The sequence below is a fragment of the Aquila chrysaetos genome, chromosome 3 (assembly GCF_900496995.4).
Source record: "Aquila chrysaetos chrysaetos chromosome 3, bAquChr1.4, whole genome shotgun sequence".
Taxonomy (NCBI): Eukaryota; Metazoa; Chordata; class Aves; order Accipitriformes; family Accipitridae; genus Aquila; species Aquila chrysaetos.
The window spans coordinates 36,111,430-36,136,144 of record NC_044006.1 but is presented as its reverse complement, the minus strand read 5'-3'; the positions used below and the strand labels follow the sequence as shown (position 1 = coordinate 36,136,144).

The following is a 24,715-nucleotide window of genomic DNA, read 5'->3' as shown; positions in this document are numbered from 1 at the left end:
CATAGCCCCATACTAGCTACTGTGAAGAAAATTAACTCTATCCCAGCCAAAACCAGTACAACTGGGTAGATCCTCTGAAATGCCTTGATGACAGCCATTCTCTGAAAATTTTGTCTCATATATACAGGGCAGAAATCCATGCTGTTGCCTTACATGAGTGGGTGTTCAACTACTGCCAAGGTGACTCTGTGGTGAGTTTGGCTTGCTCCTTTTGGGGTTGCTCCTCAGCTGTGGTAGCTGGCTTTTCCTGCCCTGTTTAGGGTAAGCTCATTAGCTCCGTCCTCAAGGGAATCCAGGTGTAGGCCAGAAGAGAGCATGTTCAAAGTCCACATGGCATGGAAAGGATGGGGCTTGCTTCCGGGCAAGTGTCACAGTCCAGAGAGGACATGCTCCTTCAGCTGTGGGGCGTTTACCATAGCAAGTGACAGCAAAGAAAAGTCTTCTTCTCAAAGCTGGCACCCGTACAGTGCCTTAAGCACTGTGATGCAAGTTTAGTTGAGCAAAAAAGGTGTTTCCACCTTGGAACCATCTGCAGCCTAGACATCTGCGGCTGATGTCTAAAGCTGGGATCTTCATCAGTGAGTTTAGGGGCATGAACGTGTCAGTCTGGTGATACGAGTCAAGTCTTGCCTTGGGAATTGTCTTTAGTGCCACGGAACTGGCATGAATGGGGACAACTGATCTTTGGGTTTTCTGTGCTGCAACACTTTCTACTTTGTGATGTCCTCTGCTGTGCAGTGATGGAGGTGACGGGTCTGTAATGTCTGTTAGCAGAGCTGGTGACTTGAAGTACCTTGGTAACCACAGAACACGAGTGGCGTTTTCTTCTTTACAAGAAGCTGGAGTTGTTGGAATGTAGGCGTCCGCTTGTGATTTCCTTCTTGACCATCATAGAGATGTTCAGCCACATGCACGTTTATAACATCCTGCTGCTCCTGAGGAACACTACTTGGAGTTAACTTATACGCTGTTTAGAGTATCATACCTTTTATGCTATCTATCTCTGGCACAGCTATCTGCAGGAAATTTTCTGCCACAAGGTGTGAAAGGAGGGTGATCTTTTGGTAAGGCAAGAGAAACTTGCTTTCTGGTGGTAATTTCAATATATAATTATATCTCACGTAAAACTATAAGCATGCAGAACTATAGGATTGTAATCTAGTTTTGGCACTGTCAGGTATTTCATACAGAGTTGCATACTGGGGAGCTATAATACTGCTGCATTTTGTCATCACCAGTTCCATCACAGAACGTGTTCTTGCAGTGGTGAGGAAGTGACCAAAGAGTTTCCCTGAGTGCCCTTTTTTTTTTCCCCGCTCTGTCCTGGAGGAGTTCCTTCTTTTCTGAATACTTGTCACTTAAATATACAAATATGTCCAATGTTGCAGTTCTGGGAATTTTTATAATTTATTATGAGCTCTGCATTTTTCTGGCTAATAGAAATATAATTGGAGGTATTAGTTTTATTAGACAAATTTTATTTCCAAAGCCCTACATCATTTAAAAATAGGTGACCATGTTCTGTGATTAATTTAATGCGTAGATTTTTAGGGCTGGTTTTCATCAACATCCTTCCCCTCTTTGTTTCTCTGCAAACATTTTGAAGCGTGGTTATTTTTGCCAGCTCTTGTGGAATTGCTTTAGAAAACATTAGTTCTTTGTGTATTCCTTTGATACTTGGCTTTCCTTGTCTCTTAAGCTTCATAAAGCTTTAGCTAGGTAAAACAGTCACCTGTGATGGTTCATCTCATTTTGTGTCGTTAATGAGTTGATATATTTTGGCTGTTGAGGCTTCCTCAAAAGATCTGCCTGGTTTCACCGGTCTCCAGGCACGTGGTCTTCAAGCTCGGTGTGGCCAACAGCTGTGCATTAGCTCGCTATACTCCCTGTTACAGTCTCATCTATGCATATGTCTGTCTCCGTTAGCATTAAAGGTATTTTGTGCATAATTTACACAGTTATCAAATACTTACAAGCTACATTTCTGTTATCCCCAAGCACACTGCACTCAGCAGAAATGGCTGTCTGAAAACATGCACAGCTGGTAACCTTTGCTGGTATTCCACACAGAGCAGAAACACTCTGCTGCTCTCTGACAGGCAAACATATGCATTCGGGCTTGGGTTTTTTTCCTTTTTTTTCCTTGCTCGTTTGAATTCTTAATGACAACTAGTAGACTGAGTAGCAGTAGTGATAGTCAACGTTGTGTCGTCACAGTTTCCCTCCTCTGGCATCGGTTTTGCTTTGTGACCTTGACAAGTCATTTCACCGCTGCCTTTGTTTTCCCATCCAAAAATCTTTTTGCCTTTGGTTTCAGGCTAGAATTTCAAAGAATTACGAATAAAAAAAGCTGTGTAGCGGTGGATGTTGTTACTGATCGCTGACTGTAGCAGATGCAAGGGCGTAGCAGGCTGTCTCGGGAAACAAAGCCTTCAGGCAGCCCTGGGCTGCCTTGCTTTTGGGTGGCTGAGTTCGGTCTGTGGCTCCTACTGTCTTCCCCCAGCAGCGTGTGTTGGAGGAGATGGGTAACTCCCTGTGCAGGGTGACGCTCAGGAGCTGGCTGCAGTGCTCGCTGGCTTTTGCCTGGAGCACTGCACGAGTAACTGCAGGAGTAGTGTTCGCAATGTGGAGCAGTTGCAGCCTTCTCAGTAGCTCTCGACACCAGTAGCACTTACCAGTGTTGCACAAGCAGGTTGTTTCCAAGAAGACCAGCTGTTCACTGTACGTAGACTTAAATGGCTATGGTGGGAGCAAATTTCACTGCTGAGAATAGCACAAGAATTGCCGTGTTCTCAGCCTGAGTTTTTTGGTACAGAGACTGAGAAAATGAGGACCCCTCGGTAGGCACCAGTCATTTGGGTGAAACACTGGGGAAGGCATGTGTATCTCTGGATGACTTTGAAGATGGTGGTCATGAGAGCAAGCGAGTTACCTAGCAGGGCACAGGAGCAGTGTGTCGCCATTATGTCATTCACTCACTCAGCTTATGAAATAACGGGTGCTTGTTTATTTGGTGTTCAAGGCAGTTCCCCCTTCCAAAAAAAAGAAAAATTAAAGTAGAGAGAATGATCAGTGGGGTATCTCTTAAATGATAATAAGATAAACTAACTATCCTTTATGAGAACAACCATTGATAAACCAATTGATGTTTTAACAGCCCAATACAAAATCGCCCTCAGACACAGTTCCCCAGTGCCCTGCCTGAGCCATGGCATTGAAGTGAGCAGAGAGCTTCCTCAGTGTCATTTGTTCTGTAGTTTCTATGGGGGAAACGGAAAGCTTTCATGTACCTGGAAATTATTCAGAAGTTGATTATTTTTTTTTTCTCTCCCAGTATCACAGTTTTGGGTAATTATAGATGCATTGGTTTTAAAACTGGCAGTTTCCAAAACAAGATTATGTCTGATCAGAAATTGCTTTTTGTGTAACACATTGGGCAGGGAAATCAAGTTAATGGGTGTTCTGCTGTTAACTTCAGTAGAGTGAGAATTTTACCCCCAGGTAGCCATAAAGCTGATCTTGTAGGACACTGATAAATAAGTAATCACTTATCAAAAGTAGCAAAGGGATAAAAGGTTTTCCTATGTGTATATATTAAAAACCAAAAATGTTATAATCAATATATTGTTCTTTTCTTCCCACAGACTGTATCAGTATGCATCTGTAGAGAGCAACTGTCCTCCCAGAAAAACATTTGTATAAGCAACTGAACTGCGCCCTGATACCCAGAGTAAGACGACTTTCTGTCCACAGTCTGCAGAGCAAGAATGTCCTGGAAAGGAGAACAGTAGGAAGCAGCGATGAAATATAGGACGGACCTGATCTAGTGAATTACATTTTCATCATCACACAATCCAGCTCAAGCCATACCTGCAGGCTTGACAGCCCTCTTCATTCACAAGTTGTAGTATCTATTTGCTGGCCTGGAGTGATGCAACATAATATTTATACTCTGTGAGGTGTTAACATGACAACCAGTAGCCGCACATGTCCAGTACCAGCAGTGAACGGACATATGACTCACTATCCAGCAGCGCCATATCCATTACTTTTTCCTCCAGTCATTGGTGGACTGTCGCTACCTTCCCTCCATGGACTCCAGAGTCACCCACCAACTAGCGGATGCAGCACCCCGTCACCTGCAAGTAAGTGCTTGGTATTAATAGCTTTTATTGACCAGATTTCCTCTAAAAAAGACTGATTGTGTTTGTTCTGAAATTATTTTGAGAATAATTCCAGTTGTTCATCTGTGATGTATTTTACTTGGGCAAAGAGTATGCATTTGTTTTGAAATACCATTTTCACTTAATCTTGTTTTTATAAAAATAAACATGCAACTATATGACATACCAAAGCTGTGGAAACCAGGGGTGATAAAACCTGCTATGGATTTTGGCATATCCTGCATTATTGTGCTAGCTGCAGAATCCAATGTTGTGTTTAAAGAAAAATTGGCTGTTGTGTATTCATGAACAACGATGGTTCCTCAGTACAGAATTCTCATAAATTGCACAGTAATTAATACTGCTTTCATTTTCTTCCGTGAATAACTGCTTTCCTCCTGGGCAGCTTGTGAAGAGCAGCCCCATGGACAGCTGGTAGCTGTGAGCTGTCTATGGCAGCAGAATGAGCCCCTGAGTCTACGGCTGAGTTCCACGTGCAGCGCTCTCGCATTTTCAGCACTGCTGAGTGTATTAGCTGGGCAAGTTTTTTCATTGCTTTATGACGAACACACATTTTCTGCTTGGTCTTGGTTTTATATATGTTTAAGTGGATCCAAACAAAGCTGTGCCAGGTATAAACTCTTTAAGTAGCATCACACAGACAAGATACTGAAGGTCTGAAGTCTCTGAACTTGCAGAGGGTGTTGTATGGGTGATGTATTTATTGCCCATATGAGGAAAACCAGAATGTATACAGCTTTGCAGGTCAGTTTGTTGTGAAGGCCCTTGTCTAAATACATTACTGTGATTTTTCAATATGAGAAGGTCTTGACTGAACAGCACATTTGCAGAACAACTACACTTTCTACTAAAGGAAAAGGAGACTTGCTAACAGCAGTGCCTCTAATACATCTTTCAACAGAAAGCACACAAAATTAGAGTTCCAAACGTGAATGGGAAACCACAGTGAAGACAAAACTTTTGAAGAGTGAAGTTGTGGGGTTTGTGCTGCCTAATACTAATTCTGGCTTCATTGTCTCGCATATGCATGTTTGAAGACTGGGCAGTCTTGAAGTAAAGTGTTTTTGGTTTTTTTTCCAGTTATGTGGACAGTTTTCATCCAGTCACACGTGGGAGGAGGTCTAATCGGGTCAGGCTTCTATTTGTCCTGTTTTATTGCAGGGTGTTTATCTTTATTGGAGGTGAAAACCAAAACACTTTCAGCCAGAAGGTCTACAAGTAACTGTTCAACTTTATAATCCTATTAGAAATTATCCTGGTTAATTATCAGAATACCATACTGAATTTATCCCCTGATATTGCAAGAACACTCACCTGTTGAAGAAATAGTGTTATTAGTTAATGGGAACTTTTTCTCTGAGGTATACATTGGTAAATGCCAAATGCATATGATCAGATATGCAGTTTTTCTTTTCCACGAGTTGTTCTTGTGGAATTAAGACTGTGTTGTAGATGCATTATTAATGATTAATAAACCACTCAGTGTTCAGCCTTTGAAAAAAGTAGTGCTAAGTATGAATTTCTGTCAGTATGCAAAGTAAGTGGCTACTACTGAATCTTTGACTTTGTGTCTTCATGCCCTGATCCCAGCATTTTCAGGGTAGTATTTTTGTTGAGGTGCTTTGCAGCAGTGGCTTGCCTTGACTGAGCATGAAAGCCTGGCAGCTGTTGGGCATAGCTCAAGGCAATAGTGTTTGAAAATACCAGCTAAAGTTGGCAAGATAGGGAGGAGGGTGACTTGAATGAGAAATTCTTTTCAGACACAGTCCCCTGCAGGGTGACTCTTCTGGTTTGTACTACTCTGTTTTCTTACCTTTGATGGCAACAGTCTCTCCTCTTTCGAAACCTTTAGACTTCTTATTCTGGAGCTTGAGGTTAATATCACTGGAGTTAAGGGGACAAGTTTTTGGAAGCAAGCAGGTTGAGCTTTGGGTTATATTTCAGGTTTTTTTTTTTTTCATTATGGATTTTTTGTTTGTATGTTTGGGGTTTTTTTTGGTTTTTGTTGTTACAATGAATCCGCCCATGGCCCAAGGTCAGTATGATTGATGGCCTCTACTAAAGTTAGAACTTATACTGGGTGGTGGAAGAATATAGATCTTTCTTGCAAAGACCTGAAGAAATTAAAGTTTGGCCAAACCACTGCTCTCTACATGCTTGAAGCTATTGTACTATTTATCTTCCAGATTTCTTTCCATTCATGCAAAATCCAATAGAAATAATTTTACATAACAGGAATACTATAAAGATATCCTTAATCTTTTTAAAACAATGCAGTTCAACAGCTTTTGTTTGAAGTTACAATCATTTAAGCCTTCATGTTATTGTCCTGTTTTATTTAGTTCTGTCTTGGTTTTAGACTTTCCATGATGGCAGATAACCTTGTATCAAGTTGCATTAAGTTATCGTAATCTACAGTTGGGGTAGGTATCTCCAGTCCTGTTAGACAACAGTATTTTAGACATATGAATTTGTGAGCACAAGGGGCTGAGAATAAGCGTTCAGGATGGAGTGATTTAGTTTCACTGATGTTAATAATGGTGTTGCCTCTGTGACCTGTGACTCGGCTTCTGTTTTTATACTGAGATACATAGTGCAAAATACTTAATAATTAGAGGGCTGGTCACAGTGCTAACAAGGTCAGAAGATGAAAAAATATCACTTTTACACATACATGAACTGTGCATTAGCACGGAATGAGACTACGGTCAAGAAGATCATTACTTTTATAAGTCCGATTGATTTACCTATCCCTGTATTACCCCATACAGCACAGAGCAGATGTCTTCACTCCTGAGATCAGATGGCATGCAGGCTTCCCCAGTTGCATTAATAATGAGGAATTGCATCTATATTAAAAAAAAAAAAATTAGCAAAGGTTGTTTCAGGAGGTTACTGCTTAGCTCATTTAGAAATGGTAAGGGAAGGCAAAACTGGAGGCATTCCCGTGCTTTTTGGGTCATGCGCCAGCCTGTCCCAGACCAACAGGGTTTGTCTCTCTGCCAGACTGGGAGCAGCTGTGGGAGATGGCTGCTTAACAAAAGTCCTGCAGAGCCTGACATGTTTGCAATAGGAAAATCACAAAACGTTAGTGAAATATTTGGGGGAGGAATAAATAAATGTGGGCAAATATTGTTACACAACATTTTATTAAAGTAAAACCATCTTAGGTTTGGGCAAGTAGTGGTCATGCAGGCACACACAGGCAATTCTGGTATCTGGGTGGCACTGCTCTTCATTAGTCCTGGAAGAAGGGGCCCATCTTGCCATCATGAGACCTAATGCTGGTAATGCTGTTGCCAGAGACCAGTAAGGCAACTGTCACAATGTGAGAATACCAGCTTAAAAAGAGTTTACCTTCTTTATAAAGCATCTGTTGTGGATGTAACTGCAACTTTTAATTTCTAGAAAAAGACTAATTATAAAAATTAGGCTTAAAAAACCCCCCAAAACTACAAAAAAACTCTAACCAAGTGAAGCATCACCTGAAATTTGAGAAGGAAGGTATGTAAAAGCTATGCAGATCATCATAGTATATCCACTGCGTTGAAAACCAATGAGGAAAGTACTGTCTTTATGTTATGGCTGCTGGAACTGCAAGGCACACAGCAATGTTGCAGTTTTACAGGTGAATCTCAGGATGGGGAAGATGAAGCCATGCTGCTCATTGGTAGAGTATCTTTGTAAGACTGGTTTCTGTAATGTTACTTCGCCAGAATGAGTTTTACAGAATTAGTTTAACATGGATAAAGACCACTACATGACAAAGCCAGTTGGTGTGAGCTGGAGACTGGCATGGGGAGGAAAAAATTAATCTGAGCTAATGCTGTGATGAAAGTAATCCCTGATCAAATTAAAGTAGGGTCTGGTCAATAACCACTGTGGGAGCCACTAAATAGTAAAACACTTTGGTCGGCAATTGTTCCCTTTCTGCTTGGATTGAGCATCCTGCTTGAATGGGGCGATGTGCATAGCCCATGGCATTCGATAGGAGCAATCCCATATTCTACCTCTAGACCCTGCCACATTTTGGTCCTTAGCATGCCAATGTGAGCCTTTGGATCCTTGATATTCTGCCTTCATTTGTGGCAAAGGAGGAGTAGGAGTAGCTTGGTAAGGGGGCAGGGGACAGCGGTGAGCCTGATACAAGAATGTCCTGGAATTTATATAAACTTAGTAAGATTGCTTCATCCAGATAGTTTAAAAAAAAAAATAAATCTGAATGTGTTATTCAGAGGCCTGTTGGGATGTCAAGGAGAAAAATCCATACTAAGGTCATTCATTGTATTTTAGCCAAGCTTTTCCATACTTTTCTGTCTGGGGTGTTTTAAAAGTACATTGTAAAAAATAAAGGACTTTATATCCTGTTTTATGTAAATCTTCTAAGTATGAGAAAAGGTATGGAAAGTAAGATCATCTGAGAGAACTGAAAGAGGTAGGCAAGGAGCTAACTACAGCATTACTTCTGGGTAGTGCTATGTAAATACTAATTATTATATTTACTGGTCAGTATTGCATCTCAGGCTTTTCAGACATGCTGAGGCCAGGCAGATTGTTGTTTTAAGCATTGTTTTTTGCTGGAATTGTTTTTCCTTCCATTACTGCTGGTTATTTACCACTTGAACTTCAACATAAAGATTGCTTGCTCCCCCCCCCCCCCCCCCCCCCCCCCCCCCCCCCGCCCTGCCCCGGGAAATGGTTTTTCCACTGATATCATTAAAAGAGTACAGTTAAATACAGAGTTACTGGTGTAGTACTGCAAGATATTTTTGCCAACCCCACCCGTTGCAGGAATTCATTTACTTTTCCAGTTCTGTTGTTAATCATTATATTGACACAGAAAGTCCTCCCAAAAGCACTCTTTGGCAGATTGCATTAAATATGAATAGCAGATATTCATTACGATGTGTTGCCCCCAAGAGAACTCTAAACTATCTGCACTACTCATGAACAGGCAAATACACTAATTCTCCAGCTATTCAAATTATTTTCAAATAGTTTAGTGTGTCTCTAATAAAAACAAGAATGTCTCTGTTTCCCTTAATTACTTAGAAGGTCAAGGACTCCCACATCTCACTTTACTTCACAAAATGGGGAATATTTCTGTTGGAGGTTGGAGTATGGTTAATACATGATGGATTTTCTTCCCTCGGCATAGTTACTGAGGCAAGTGCTGTCCGTAATGGAATAAAAAACCCGAAACCCTCAGCACTCCTTGGCGCTCAGGAATTGTCTAAAATAATATCATAATAGTTGTATTGAATTAGGAAAAAATATATGAATCAACCTTGCATGATTATGTCGTTGAGCTTTTTCATGCTTTCTAAATTTAGTGTGGCTGTCTCTCTTTTTTTCCAGTTCTGTCTCCCTAGGAAGACTTGCTACGTAGTCATTTACGCATATCTACAATTAACAGATGACTTTTAAGACTTTTAATGTACCTATTCCATGCATGTGTTACACATCTTTATTGAAAAGACAGAACATGTGTTTGCATTCAGAAAGAGGGGGATAAACAGAATATGAATATCAGATTTCAGCTACAGCCAGTGTTGCCTCATGCTGGCAAGTCTGAGGAGCAATATCCAGGTGATACCGTGCAGATATCATTCATGACCTTGGAAATAATAATTTCTTTTCAGTTCTTCCTTTTGTTTATGTTGTGGGTTTTTTCCTACTTGGGCTCTTTGTGCAGCTTGAAAGCATCCATGCTTTGGTTAGTAAAACTATTACGTTGTCGTTTTCTAATTCTAGTTAATCTGAAACTATCAAAAATTTAAACCTATTTTTTCGTATTAGAGCTTCTTCTTTCAGTACTGCCACTTTCTAAAAAAACAGGAGTGCCTCTCGACTCAGCGCAGCTAGTGGCTCTTGCCGTAGCTCTGTCCTGCGGAGGTGAATCCTCGGCACCCTGCGGATGCAGTCCGCTTCGGATTTTTGCGGGCAGCGTGCTCATCTGCAAGAAATCAGTTCTGGGTGTGTATAGACAGGAATTTGCTTCCTGGGAGGAAGCCGAATTTAGAAATTGTCTACTCTGGCAGGGCGAGCGCATGGTGTAATTCTGGCACGTGCTGCATAATGGCTCTGTGCATCCCTTGTAGACCTGCTGTAGTCTGAAGGAGCCTGGCGTTTGGAAGTCTAATAGGAGCTGTCAGAGAATTGCTCCTTCCCTCCTTATGGGCCCCGAAGCAAGGAAATTCCCCAACAAAATGCCTTCTTACCTAAGGTTGGAAATATGTTTCTGCAGAGTATTGCGAACAACCTTTTCCTTTGCTGTGGCCCAACAAAAATAACACCCCGTAGCTCCTGGTGTTGGGGACGTCAGGAGTGAGGAGCGAAGGGCTGGTTCTAGTCCCCCACTGCCAGGTCCTACTGGGTGACCTCTCCGTTGCCCCTCCACCCGGTGATGGTGTGTTCGGTGTCAATTCACCCACTGCAAATGAAACACACAGTGTATTGTTCAAAAGGAATATAATGCCAGACTTTAGGTTTGGCGGGGTAGTGGCACCCAAAGTTTTCTCAATGTTTGATGTGTTTTCAATCCAAATCGATAGGTGCAATCTTCCGAAATTGTTAATTGTGTGATAGTTCCTGGTATTAAAAATGAACATAAGCTTTCATTTTGCCAGGTTTCCATCTGAAGGCATATGTTTAGCAGCTACGGTTTTAAGAAAACCTAATCATGTTATTTTAATTATGTGGAGAGTTTCCATTCAGTCACATTGCCGTGTTTAAAAGGCATGTCACCATGGGGTTTTTGTAAATATCCATCTTTTTTTTTTTTTTTTTTTTTTTTGAGCTAAAATGTGCTTTTTATTTTGCCTCAATGCTGGTCTTGGTAAGACTTCCCACCTTTACTCTTCTTGGGTTGTTAGTTTGTGTTTACTGTGCTTTTAGCAATATGTGGCATTTAATTGGGAAGCCTTATTAAAGATTCGGGTAGGGCAAATTTTCTTCAGGAGAGGTCGTTTTATGGTTTTCCTCAGCTACAACATCTTCCCCTTTTGCCTATTTAGGGAACATGGGGAACAAGTTGTGTTATGTGGACTTTTCAGCTGTATCAATGACAGCATGTTTCCCATTTAAAATGATAAATACCCACCCAATCTGATGCATCCCGAAAGGGCAGGGAATCCTTTTTCCCTTCCTTTGTCCTTCAGCACTCCGTTTCCTTTTGTACTGCCCAGAATAGGCCTACATCAGTAATATTCATAAATGATTTACAAAAGTAATTCCTGTGTAATAGCTTGGGACGTCAAGATTTTATGATGCTGCCAGATGTGCTATCAAACAAAATTATCTGGTTCAAAAAACTTGTGATAAATCTAGTCAGAGAAAATTCCCCAGGGCAAACTCACCCTCTACAAAAGTAACTATGTCTCATAAAATTGTTAGATTCTCCTTTACCACATGTTTGAAATCAGACTTAAAGCAACAGTTTTATTCATGTGCAAACTTGGGTTTGGGATAAACTAACAAACAGGAAGGACTGGCCTTAAGCAACAGAAAACTTCTTTCCTTTCAAAACACCACGCGCGCTCAGAGGAAATGTCAGAGTAAATATCAGAAATATTCGGAAAACCAGAACCTGCATCCCTAAGATACTCAACTGTTTTGTCTAGATAATGCATTTTTAGAAAGTAGTTGTATCCTAAATATAGTGGGTCTCATCTGGGTTAGGCTGCTGAGCTCCTGATGGCTGTATCTGAGCACCCTGAAGCTGCGCACTGAGCGGCGTGCCCGACATCTGCCGTGTGTGTGTGCGTTCATTCCTTCGTAGTCTCCGCGGGGGGAAGTGGATGGGCAGCAAGGTGCGTGTTTTGGCTGGGAGTTCAGGTTCTGAAGGAGCGAAAGCGCTGGAGACGCACTGGAAGTCTCTGTGTGGCCATGCCTCCGTGCTGGGGAAGGCTGGACGGAGGCAATGTGCCCTTGGCTTAGACCTGCAGGTTTACGGTGGTCCTTGTTTCTCGGGAAAGCCCCTGAGGAATTCCAGCTGCCTGCACAAACGAGCATCACCAGCATAAGTAGTTTAGTTACGTCGAAGGAGCAAAGCTTTTGAGCATGATTTTCATCCCATACTTAAAGGTGTTTGGGAGAGGGGCTGAAAGTCCTGGCTGGGAGCTTTTGGGGGAGAAGTGCGGAGTTCAGGCGATGGAAGAGTTTGGTTCAGCATTCCTTGGGAGCCCAGAGCAGAGCGTGAGAGGTGGGTCTGGAGGGCTTGTGGTGTGCCATGTCCCTGGGGAATGTGCTTCTGCTTTCAGAGTAGTCCGAGGTGTTCGTTCATGGGGTCAGTGTGCTGCCTGCTGTTACACAACACGCTTGCTTATAGCTTAAATATAGATGGAAGTCAGCTAATGTATGCAAGCACTAGGTGTGGACCCCCAGGTAGAGCTTGGTCTTTGCTATTTCTCAGTGCTGAAGGCCAGTCAAATTTGATTTAACCTCGGCATTAGCTTTCCTGAGTTTCGTATGTTTAAATCTGAGACTTGCACTAAGGCTCATACTCACTTTTTTAAAGAACTCTGAACTGCAAGAAATAAAGATGGAACATTTTTTCAAAAAAAAAAAAAAAAAAAAGGAGAAATGCTGTGGAAAACTCACAAAAATACTTTCCTCATTCTTTTACCTTCCTAGGGATGGATTCAGATCCCAGCACAGGCGCACAGCTCCTGCGAGGGCTGTGGAGACTCTGCCTGCAGTCACAACTGGAGATCATCCTCTTCCATGTGCATGCAAAAATTATCTAGTTGCTTCTCAGAAATTAATCTCCCTTGATCTTTCAGCTATATCAGTAAGGGCATGTAAGAGTGGATAGTGTTCATTCTGTAAATTTAAGACTCGGGCGCTTTTCAAAAGCTGGCTTTTACTAAGGATGTATTTTGATATTTTGATATTTGCAGTAATGCAGGAATATAATTTCTGAGATATCATGGGGGGGAAATGTATGCTTATACAGTTTTCACTTCTCAAAGCTAAAAGCTTTCAGGTGTGTTTCAAGGCTTCATAACATACCTAACTAGAACCTTTTACAACCTGTAATGGTTTTTTACAGTCAATTTTTAAATACCTAAAAATTTGGTTTTAAGAAGGAAATGCCAGAGGTCCTTTAAATATAGCTGTAATAGCATCACTTTTCGCTCCCTGTATTTAAAAACAAAAAGAAAGACATTCTTTAACAGTACTGAATACTGCAGGGGGGAAAGGTGGTGTCCTGCTGCTTGCACTGTGCAGCCTGCAGCTGTTATCGGAGAGTCTGCCCAAGGGCTTGCAAAACCTCTGGGCTCTAACAACCTCTGCAACCGTATTTGAGGGAGAAAAAACTTGGCTCCCTTTTAAGGTCGAAAGTGTCCAAGCCAAAAAGCTGGAGTGCTGCCCTGTCACAGTCGGGTCACCATCAGTGGAAAATGGAGCGCAATTTCCTGTGCATTGTGATTTTATTTGGGTACCATGCAAGTAGTGATGTTACACTGCCGTGGAACACAGCATCTGACAGGGGCAATACCTAGGGGCTACAGCAGAGCCAATGGAAATCCCCATTATTTCTATCCTTGTTCCCTTCTTATCCTCATTCCTTCCAGCCAGTGAGCGATACTTGTTTGAGGGTAACAATCCTGTAGAGAGATGCACAGACGTTAAGTCTAGAGCCCTGAAACGAGGCCATGTTGTAAATCTGCAGTCTTTGGAAGAATTCACCTGCATACCAGCATTACCTAAAAACTATCAGCGAAGGCATTTGGTGGGAAATAGAACTGTATCATGTAAACAAATCTGTTTATTATATATTGCTTTCGCATAGCAATTCCAGGATCGAGAGTTCTGTTATTTGAGAAATTAAATCCTGTGAGAATCATTAAAAGTATAGAAATAGTGATGTCATTACAAAATTAACTAGCTATAAACCCACGGGGTGACATATCAATTCATAAAGGGAATAGCAAAACATAATGCAGGGCACATCTGCTGCTCTGATTCCTGCAGAACCATCAGCCTATTGGTATCTGCAGACCACTTGAAATTGAACATCTGTTAGAAGCACTCGAAAAAGCAGCGGGAGAAGCCGTACACCTTGCAAAACCCTTTGCTGTCGGTAACATCATCATTTCAATAGTGTATTTTTACAAAAATTGTTGTAAGTCCCCTTCAAGTCCTAGATCTTCCTGGCATTGTTTCTTAAATAGTGACAGCATGAGTAATTGTAAAAATAACATGGACTTTTCTAAGGACTTTCCTAACATTTTTATTACTTTTTATTTATTATACCTCTGCAACGTACAAACCGCTATAGAGTTTCCAAACAAAGAGAGAGATATGATCTCTGTTCCAAATAGCTCAGAATCAAGAAAAGGAAGGCGTATGAGGAGTAAGAGAAAGGGACGTAACTTCTGGGCCGAGCGATGGAGGTGAAGAAAGGCTTGCATCCTAGAAATGCAAAGCTGAGTTTGGGGCTTCTAAAAAAACGGCTGGGTGCTTAGAAACAAGACAGCCTGTGGAGACTGACCTGCTTCTTGTGAAGACCAACAGTAAGATGCTGCAGCTTATTTCCCAAAACCTGCGTGCACAGTCAGTGATTGATTAAGTATCGTAATTGAACTGCAATTGAACTGCTTCGTCTTAACTCTTAACTGAACCGGTCAGGTTGACGGTATGTTTCCCCTAGCTGCGTGGTCTGGCAGAGTCCAACTAATTGGCAATTTTCTTCTGTTTAACAAAACCAGAAATATAGTTAAGCCAGAGACAGAAAGATTTCACTATTGATTAGCAGTGGTTGGTTTTGCAAGGTGACCTGACAGACATTTGGAATGCATCAGCTGTCTCATGGTGCCGCAGCCAAACACCTTGGAGCACGGCTTGCTCTCCTCCGCTTTTATTACTTGCAGAAGAAGCAAACTCTGCCAGGATGTTATTGGAAAGGATGTTTGCCATTTTAATATGTAGTTACTCGCACAAACTTGATGAAAACATATTGCAATATCTTTGATTTTTAAGAATAGGTAATTGTATTTACTTGTAGTAAAAAATGTGAATCATTGCTGTAAATTATTTGGGAAGGTGAATTAAAACAGATAGCACAAGTCACAAAAAAATGCTCAGTTTTATTCAACTTGACATGTACCAAAGTATTGTATTGGAAATACTCCCCATTTCACTTTTTTCAATAACCAAAGAATTTTTACCTTGTCGTCCAAGATAAAGCTGGGGCGTTCCATAAGCAAGGTAAAGCCTAACTGAGGCAGTCCATCACTAGTGCAAGTATATGGAAAGTTGCTAATGTGGGCAGTTTAAATGGGGTTTCTGCCAAACCATTGTCACTATTGTGAAGCGCTCTGTGTGTGTACTGGTGGGTTTCTAATGGTGTGTGGAGTATTATACACTGGATATCCCAGAATTTAAAAACATAATGAAGTGTACATAGGAAGAGCATTACCACTAAAAAAACCAGTGTGGGATATGTGCCTTTTTTTCTCCCTACATGTTGCTTGGTAATCCATTTTTTTAGTCAATTCTGAGCCCATGCAACTTCTTTGGCTGCCCAGAAGACTCCACAGTTATAGTCCCAGTAAGAAAGCAATGAAGTGATAAGAAATGTGTGCCCCTGTTTGGTAAACTTTCTCTTTTGGGAGGGGACACGGACGGACGGGGACACTGTTTCAGGTGGTCTAAACAAAATTGTTAAGGCTGCTCTCCTGAGGCCCTACTGCTGCAAGGGCTCTCTGGAGCTGATGCCTCTCCTTTCTCATCTGATGCACTGGGCACATTTTGAGGTGTAGCAGCTTTCTTCTCTTTGGAGGAAAAATGTAGTTTGGGGGTCAGATCTGTTTTTTGAGGCTGGCAAAGAGCTATTCAGTAATGTACAATCACAAAAGGAATCCAGCACCCAAAGTCCCTTTCCTTACCTGTAGCTTTGAGTTGCAGTCCACCTGCCCATCACCCGGGAGCTCTCCCTTTAATCTTTTTCTTTACTTTCTTGCCCCTGCAAGTTGTCTGGTTGTGTCTGTTTTTATTTAATTGATTTCTGTGGTGTTTGTGTGCTTCTGTGCTTTTATCCCATGTGTATAATTACAGAAAATGTTTCTGCTCCCTTCTTCCTTACTGGAAGAATTGCTTTGTATTTATCCTCAAAGTGGAAGGGTGGCATCTTCAGTGAGATGTTGTCTTTGGTGTGAGGGGGACCTTTTTAGGAAGGTTAGGCTGGTTCTTGGCAGCCAAGAAAAGGGGAGAGCGTGGTTTGGGAGGGGGCTTACGCCTGGATGGTGACACAGGAGGCAGCTGGCTCCTGGGATTTGGTGTAAAACAACTTGTAAAAATGTGGGAGCCAGTGAACAAGTTCAATTTCTAAGTTTCTCAGAGATGACACCAGCTGAGGGGGGCTTTTCACCTGTGTCTGCCGAGCACTGGTCATCCCGCAAAAGTAATGGAGAACGCGTTGGAGCCATGCTGCTGAGTCACATCACCTTTATCGAGTTTGCAATCACAAGGGTGATGGTAAGCGTGTGTGACGATTTGAGAAAAATGTTGATCGTTGTCAATTGTCTATTGGTCCGGAAAGTTGGGAACCATTGACCTAATGTATATCTCTGAGGTCAGGGAGACTTATCTCCATGGATTTGTGCCCGGGATCAGACATCAGCCTGCTAGGAGGAGCATGAAGAAAGGTCGCTGTCACAACGAAGTATCACTTTTTCTTAGGATGGACTACTTTTCCCTTACCTTTTTTCCCCAGAATGCTTATCTTGCCTGACCTGATTTCAGAATATTTTGTACTGTACAAGGCACAATGATACTTTGGCTCAAAACTGTGTACTAGGATATGTATCATAGGGTGAAAGTGGCTCCAATGAGTTTCAAATCCAACAAGGGGCAAATTTCTTTGTGAGCCTGTTAATCACTTTAAACAGAATTGCTCCCCAGATTGTTGGAAAACCCGTGATCATCTCTGTAGCCATGTATGCCTATGCAGGCGGTGAAGAAAATCCTGCTGCCGTGCTGGGTGGCTCTCTACGTGGGCATCATTGACTGCAAAAGAGCCCGAACTGGGACTGTCCATCTCAGTGTTCACTGTAGGTCTCTGCCTAATGACCTTGGACTGGCCCCCTGTGCCGATGTTTTTGTGTTCAAGAGGTACATTTGTAATAAATTATTTTCTAAAATGTTAGGCTCAGTCAGCCCATGCAGTTTCTTTCCTAATAAGAGGTTGTTATTTTCTGTGCGGTGTTTGTGTTGGAGCAGACGGTCTGGGATGGGGGGAAAGGGGTGAAGGAGGGCAGCAGGGGCTGCTAGAAGGATTGCTGGTGTTTCTGAGGGACAGAGGGAATGGGCTTCACCTGTGGCATACATTTGTTATAGATTCCCTCTAAGATCAGGAAATGAGTACAGTCAGCGCTTCGTAATTAACTGTGAGTGGAAAATCTCTGGAGATGGCTAAAACAGATTTGTCCACTTAGAGAAGAAACGCCATGACTTAACAGGTGTATGGTGCCTGTAATGTGCTGCTTAGGAGTTCTTCAGGCTTGGCTGCAAACAAAATATTATCCGACTATAATAACGTTGTGAACCCAAAGACCTTAACTGGTTTCATTATCAAGTGAGTGCCTGAGGGGAAATACACAGATGGAAAGGCATTCCTTTCCCTTGGTATAATGCTCCTGTGCCAGAGAATTTACGGCCAGGACGTGGTTGGCCCTTACATGGGCGCCTGGTGGAGGAAATGCATGAAACCATTCTGGTTTTTTTCTTTTTTTTTTCTTTTTTTTTTCTTGCAACATGTTTAAGGAGTGAGTTTTCATTGCCATCCCCAGGCCTGGGGACAGCATAGCTGTATACTGCAAGCCACGAGGTGGGGTTTGTGCTGGCCGCATCTTCTCTCTGCTGTGGTCCTTGTTCTCTCCCTGGGCAATGGGGAAGGAACAGCCCTGCTTGGCAAACACACGCTACCCTGATGGGTGGATTCAGGCTACTCTCTAGATCAGCGTGATGCTCAACTGGCATGATCTTCTTAGAAATTAATTTATCCCAGGATGTGCTTGGGGGGCTGATCAGAAGTGGTCTCCTAAAACTGTGTCTTTTTTTTCTTTCTTTCTCTGGTGCAGAGGCAGATCTTGGAAAGATCAGCTCTTTCCTCTGTATTCCTAACCTGTCTGCTATACTGGCTGGAGATAGAATCTACAAGGCAGAGCACTACAGCTCAGGCAATCTCAAAGGCTACACGTGGAGAGAAAAAAAAAAAAGATACTAACTCATCATTTAGCTAGTTGAGATGGCTGTACTCTTTTCTGATTCATTAGATACCCTGTGGTTTCTCAATTACAGTCGTCAGGAGAAAGGTATGAAAGCCAAGTTTTTCTGAATGCGTGACCACAGAAGCTGATGTTCCCTGGAGAAGTCTGGTCCTTCCATTGTGGGCAACTGTTATTTTGGAGAACCTGGAAGATGAACATGCAGAGCACGCTAGGTAGTTGTCTAAAATATTGTTATTTTTCAGAACTGAATAAATCCATAAAGCTGGAAATTGCATGCAGGATCTGTGTTATATTTTTGTGTGTGCACATTTAGACTTAGTCAAGAACCCTGAAGGTATTTAAGCGAAAAAATAAATAAGTAATGAAGTTGTTGTTCAATTGTAAATGTTAATGTTTTTGTGAGAGACTGGAGGAGAAGTTCCTTTATTATTCAAACTGGCTTGTTCCTTCCTTGTTTATATATCAGTTTGCCCTCTTTTTGGACGTTGTATATGGTTTCACGGTGAAGAGTTCACAAATCTTAAAATGTTGCCTTCTTGTCAGTGACACTGATCATAGTGTAAAGGTCTTTTTAAAATTTCATACAGATCAAATAGCTCTGTTTGTTAAAAAAAAGGTCAGAAAAAAGGTCACTAGAATCTTCCAATGTTGGCAAAACTACCTATTTTTTTCTTAGTCTGGGTCATAGAAACAGCTGAACAGAACTGATTTCACTGAAGTTAGTGATTAAAAACAATCAACCACCCTTTCCCCAACCTTCCCCCTTCTTCCAACAGACATCTGGCATGGAAAATTTAAGCTATGTATTTTTATCAAAGCTATAAGCAACCGGAGTCTGCCACGTTGGTTGCTGCAGGCAAGCATAAGAATAAGGAGCTTCGGCAGCTCTGCCTACAGCAGCTTCTTAGTTTGAAGATGTTTTGCACAGGTGTAAAAACCCGATGCCAAAGTGCATCTTGATATTAGCATACTGTACATTGTATCCTGTAATTAACTGTACCCACCTGTATGTTGGCATTTCTCTGACTCTTGCCATCCTTTAAGCTGTGTGTATCTGAGGATCTAATCCATCTAAGCCTTGGACACCCTGAACTGCAAATGAAGTCAGAGAGCTGCAGGCGCACAGCTCCTGGCAGGATTATGCACCCAGTGAGCTATTGCTCTCATTATGTTGCATTGCAATATATCATCAGTGTGAAACATCATCCTAATGATGCATTAGTGTAATACATCATCAGGGGAGTCCCACTAGTAATGTATTACTCCAAGTATGGTGCTACTCACTAAGAAAATCGCCTCGCAGTCCTTGTGTTGTTACAGAACAGCATCAGTGAAGGCAAAATATGTTGCTAAAGATTGATGCAGCTTCCCAATTTCAAAACTATGTTAATGGTGGGGGTACCTTCTGTAAGCTTGGACTTTGTGATTGTATTTTCAAAGAGGTGTATTTGGTCTGTCTTTGGTTGCATTTCTGTCTGGAAGGACCACGAATTGATTGTTTAGATTGATGGCTGTGGGGCTTGAATAGGAAGCCATAAATCTCCTGCCCGAGTGCCTGTTATATAATTCTTGGGGATGGGGAAAGGGTTTATGAAAACTTGGTGCCAAAATTTTCACTTTTAAGGATTTTTCTAGTGTCACCCTGATACATCTTCCTGTTTTAGTCCCATACACTAAGATAAATATGTTTAAAAAGCACTGTCTCACAGAAATTAAACCCCTCCACTTCCTGTATCAACCCATTGATTTTCTTTTGGTCTGCAAATCCTATAGCAAAACAATCCTTCCCACAGGAGTTGTCTTGAAGGCAAGATTTACTTCAGGGGGCAAGGCAATCGGATGACTTTGCTTACACTTTTGAATCACAGTGGTGATACTGTGAGGTGCTCACCATGGGATTGCATCGGTTCCAGGGACTGCCAGATGGAGAAACGTAGTTGTCAGTGGTCCGTGTAATATAATAGGAGGACTGCGCTACTCCATAGGACACATCCATAGTAGGATTGGAGGGAATATTAGCTATAAAATAGACATTTCTGAAGTGTGGTTTTATACATGGCCAATGTTTTCTAGAGTGATTTTTTTTGATGCATCCTGTTTACAGGTACAAGACAAGGAACCTTAAAGGGAGTCTGAACTTCAGCATGCTTTTGAATCTGCATTGCATATTTTTGATGCTGAAGTGCTGCACACAAGCTGTTTTTTAAAAAAATCTTCCCGGTCACAGAAAAACCTCAGCAAAACCAAGAGACGGTTCTTGAGTAGGTTGAGCAAAATTTGGTCTCCCTTTGCTTTGCTTCTTGTTCTCTTGTATTACCATATAACTGGACTGAGCAGCTTGATTGTGTCCCTCTTGGGATTTGTCAGTCACTCCTTTTTTTTCCCCGTAAGGCTCCTGTAGGGTCTTTACCAACTGCTTCTGCCTGCGTATCTGTGTCAGTAAGGTAAAGAAGTATGACAAGATGACTGTATTTGCAAGAGCATATACTGAGCCCTCTGTTACTGCAGCAAAATGGAGATTTTTTTACTGCTATAGCTTGTTTCATTCATTTGCACTGTTTTTGCTGTCCTGATCCAAAGCATGCACATACTGGTATAACACGAGGAGCACTTTGCTGGTGTCATTCTTCTTTTACTGGTTAAGTGCTCTATGGGCTTATTTAGGCAGCAAAAGTAGTACCCCAAGCCAAAAGAACTTCAGTTGTAACTTTCTTGAAGCCTTATTTGGGCAAAGTATGAATGGCCTTAAAAGACAGTAAGTAATTTATTTCTTGAAGTGGTGCTGGGTTAAGATCATCGTCACAAATCACACCGTCTTCAATGTTAGGGTCTGCCTTACTTCTGTAAGGAATACAAGCCTGCTCTTTTAAAGTTCCTGCTCAAAACTGGTTTAGGCTCCCAGAGGTCCCAGCTTGCTCTCCAGGAGGATGGCGAGGCTGCCGGCACAGCATGGCTCCTTTGTGCTAATGCAGAAGCAGCTGAAGGGGCAAGCCTTCGCCTGTACGTCGGGCAGGAGGGTGAAGCCTGGTGACTCTTCCCAGTGACAGCACCATGGCTGTCTGATAATTGCCTTTGGTTTTAAATTAAAATGAAGACTGGCCTTGTTATCTGCATTAAATAAAATCCAATAAACCCAAAAACTATCCATTGACAAAACAGATTAAAGGCAGAGGTCATTTAGTGAGTTGATCTTTACAGTTTTTAAAGTTTTAGGGTTAAAAGCGCCGCTTCATTTCCCTGCTGTTGTTTGACACTACTTTGAAATCAGGTTCTCTTTCCCAGCCTGCCTGAACTCAGCCCCAATAGTAAATAGTTTTCATCAACAAAAATTATAAAGAAGATAACCTTAATTTTGTGATTTGGCTGCTGCTTAGGGTTTTTTTCACCTTAGGACTGCTCAGCTCATGCCGTGGAGCCTTCTTGTTAGAGAAACACTGCCCTTCTCTGTGTATACAGAGCGTGGAATGAATTAAGCATTGCTTTAAATATTGTTCTCAAGGTGAAGTGTTTCTGGCAAATTCCCTCAGCTTATTGCATAGTCATATATGGCAGGTTATTGTGTCAATAGATTATTAAACTCTGCGTATGCACTCTATCCTTCTCTGAACTTTGTTCTTGCCTTTTAGAAGAAATTAACTAAATCCAAATTAGTGGTGGGCCATCAATCAACAGTCGTATGGGTTTTTTGACTTTACCGGTACGTCTTGTTGCATTGCATCGTGCTTTGTTCTTCCATCAGGTTGCACCATGACTCAGGCACAAACATGACACATCAGAAATATAATGCGATGCGACATGGCCGACAAAAATATCAGTTAAGAGCTGTGTGGATAGTTTCAATTCGTTCCATTCATGGATTATTCGCTGTCCATTCATGTGTTGATAAAGAGTCTGGTATTTTTCAACTTGCTGGCTGTTAAATGAAAGGGAAAAACAAAAAAAAAAAGCACCAAAGCAAAGAAACAATAGCTAAGACCCTTGTCCTTCTGCTGGGTTTCCCTGCATTCAGTGCCTGGGCTGTGCGCTGCAGTTCCAGCTGGTGGTATTTGGAACCTGTAAGTTAATTAGGAGAAATTTCTGCAGCTAGCAATGTAGATGTTCTGGGGAAAAAAACATTGCCCCGGGGGAGGGATGATATTTGAGCAGATTTATAGTGCTCTGAGTGTGCATATGAATGAGATGATGGCCGTCAACACTGCTTGCTGCTGTGGGGAACTGTCAGCTTTGCTCAGGTGGAAGGAGATCCATGGAGGGGAGCAGTGGAAATGAAGAGAAAATAATGATAAAAATTGCATCGGTTTTAAAATGGGATTTAAAAATTCTTAAAGTATGTAAAAGCAGACTCTCTTTTTCCTCCGGAGGGAAAGGGAAGGAAAGAAACATCCCAGATAGGCAAGCAGCGCAGGTTAAGGTCTGCTAAATATCGGTGTGGGGGGGGGTTGCTACGCGTAGAGGCCTTTCTGAATGCTTAAGCCCCATCCCCCTCTTGCATTTTGGTAAAAATCACCCTGAACAGAGTTCAAAACGTCCTGGTTGATTCTGCTCTGGCAAAACCTATTTGCTAGTTTTGGTGCACACGGAAAGGTCAGCATGGCACAGGGTAGTGAAAGGGAGAGATTCCCTGAGGATCATGGCCAAGCCAAGCCAAGGGATGTGCTTGTCCCACCCTGGACCACATGTTTTAATAAATTGTGTCCCCTCAGCTGAAGCGTCGTTCCTCGCCACGAGGGTGCTGTAGACGGTTGCGCGGGGCAGTACGTGGCTTTGCCTAATGGCCGTGCGGGGCTACAGCGCGGTCGCCCGCCTCGCTGTGCGGGCTGGAGCGTGCTGCTGGCCGGCTTCTGGAGAGGGGCGATGGATGGGTAGGGCAGGTTCGTTAATTACCTTTCTTTGACAGAAGGATTGCATTTTCTGGGAAGACGCTGAGAGAATGTTAAGTGGGTTGGCCAGCAGTTTTAAGAATTGCCTTTGAATCCGTTCCTTTCACTTTTTTTTTTTTTTCCCCTCAGCTTGAATAAATCTCTAGAGGTTTCTAATTGCAACATGTTTTCTGTAGCGCTGGAGTGGTGGGCAGCACATTTTTAACCTCGCCTTTCACAGAGGTTTGGTGTCACTTGACATGCGTGTTGAGGAACAGTTGTGTGTTGCTAACTCTGTCGTTCAGAGGCCCTTCTGTTTTTAAATATTTGTCAGTGCAGCCTGCTGTCATTTGCAGTGAGACTTTATTGAGATCATTAAACAGAAAGTTTAAGATTAATTCCCTTTCAGGGCAAGAGGAAGAGGATAAATAACCAGTCCTGCTCGGCGTTCGTTTTTAATGACTCCAGCACAGTGTGAAAGAGTAAACAGTTTTGACAAAAGATGTAATTGATTGTTTGGGTTTGACTGATCACTCAAAAATGTAGCGTATCCTCATTCAGAAGATCTCTGTAAGGTAATGAATGTGATACTGTTAGAAAACAGGGTCTCATGCTAAGCAAGGGCGAGGTTTCGTGCGGTGGCTCTCCTCGTGGCCAGGCTGGTGGCTGCTGGGAGCGCTGGTGCTGCTCCAGCCCCGTATGTCACAGTGGCTGCTGCCTCCCTTCCTTTGGTGCCCCTCTTGTCCTTGGGGAGACAGTTCAGAGAGCCGAGCCGGTGGAAAGCTAGGCTGCCAGATATAAGAAAGATTAGAAGTGAAACGTTTTCTGCCGGTTTAGATGCCTAAATTGCCATATCAATGGTCCGGGTCAGATGAACACCAAGGCTGGTGTGAAGGGATGCGATCTTGCAGCCATGAGCTCAGGAAGGAAGAAGGTGGGACATGTTGTTCAGTGGCAAAAGGCCAGCAGATCTGCAGGCTGAATTCCAGACTATGGTGGTGGGACATGTTAACGGCAAAGTTAACGGTGGTGTGGTTATCAGTAGGCTTTCTGTGTTCTCCAGCTGCCATCTCTGTTTTGTTGGGAATGAAGACGAGAGCTTTAAAAACCACCTACTGCTTGCATCCTCGGATGCCTTGTGGGCGTATTCATTCTGTTCACATCATGTCTAGATCTAACCTTGTCTTTTTCTGTCCCCTTTTCTTGTGTAAGTTTTTCTAAATGCTTCTCTTTCATCCCTTAATATGTTAGTCTTCATGCTGATTTTCTGTGCCTCCATGATTCTGCTGTCAGAAGCATGGGTGATAAGCAGATCAGCAGTATGTTAGAGATGAAGTAACTTGCTTTTCCATATCTGTGGGAGAGTGCTGCATATCTACAAAGCAGATGTGCAGCAATGAAAATGAGAAAATACAGGAGAAGTGCATGAAAGGCC

General features: G+C 42.3%; 1 protein-coding gene across 2 annotated transcripts in view; it reads left to right on the top strand.

Moving 5' to 3' along the window:
- Positions 1 to 24,715, top strand: part of RARB (retinoic acid receptor beta) — a 334,393-nt gene that overhangs the window by 133,392 nt on the left and 176,286 nt on the right. For both annotated transcript variants that reach the window (XM_030007663.2, XM_030007661.2), the window contains exon 3: positions 3,645 to 4,145. In XM_030007663.2, the coding sequence (XP_029863523.1) occupies positions 3,968 to 4,145 (178 nt within the window). In that variant the 5' untranslated portion in view covers positions 3,645 to 3,967. The remainder of the gene's footprint in view (positions 1 to 3,644; positions 4,146 to 24,715) is intronic.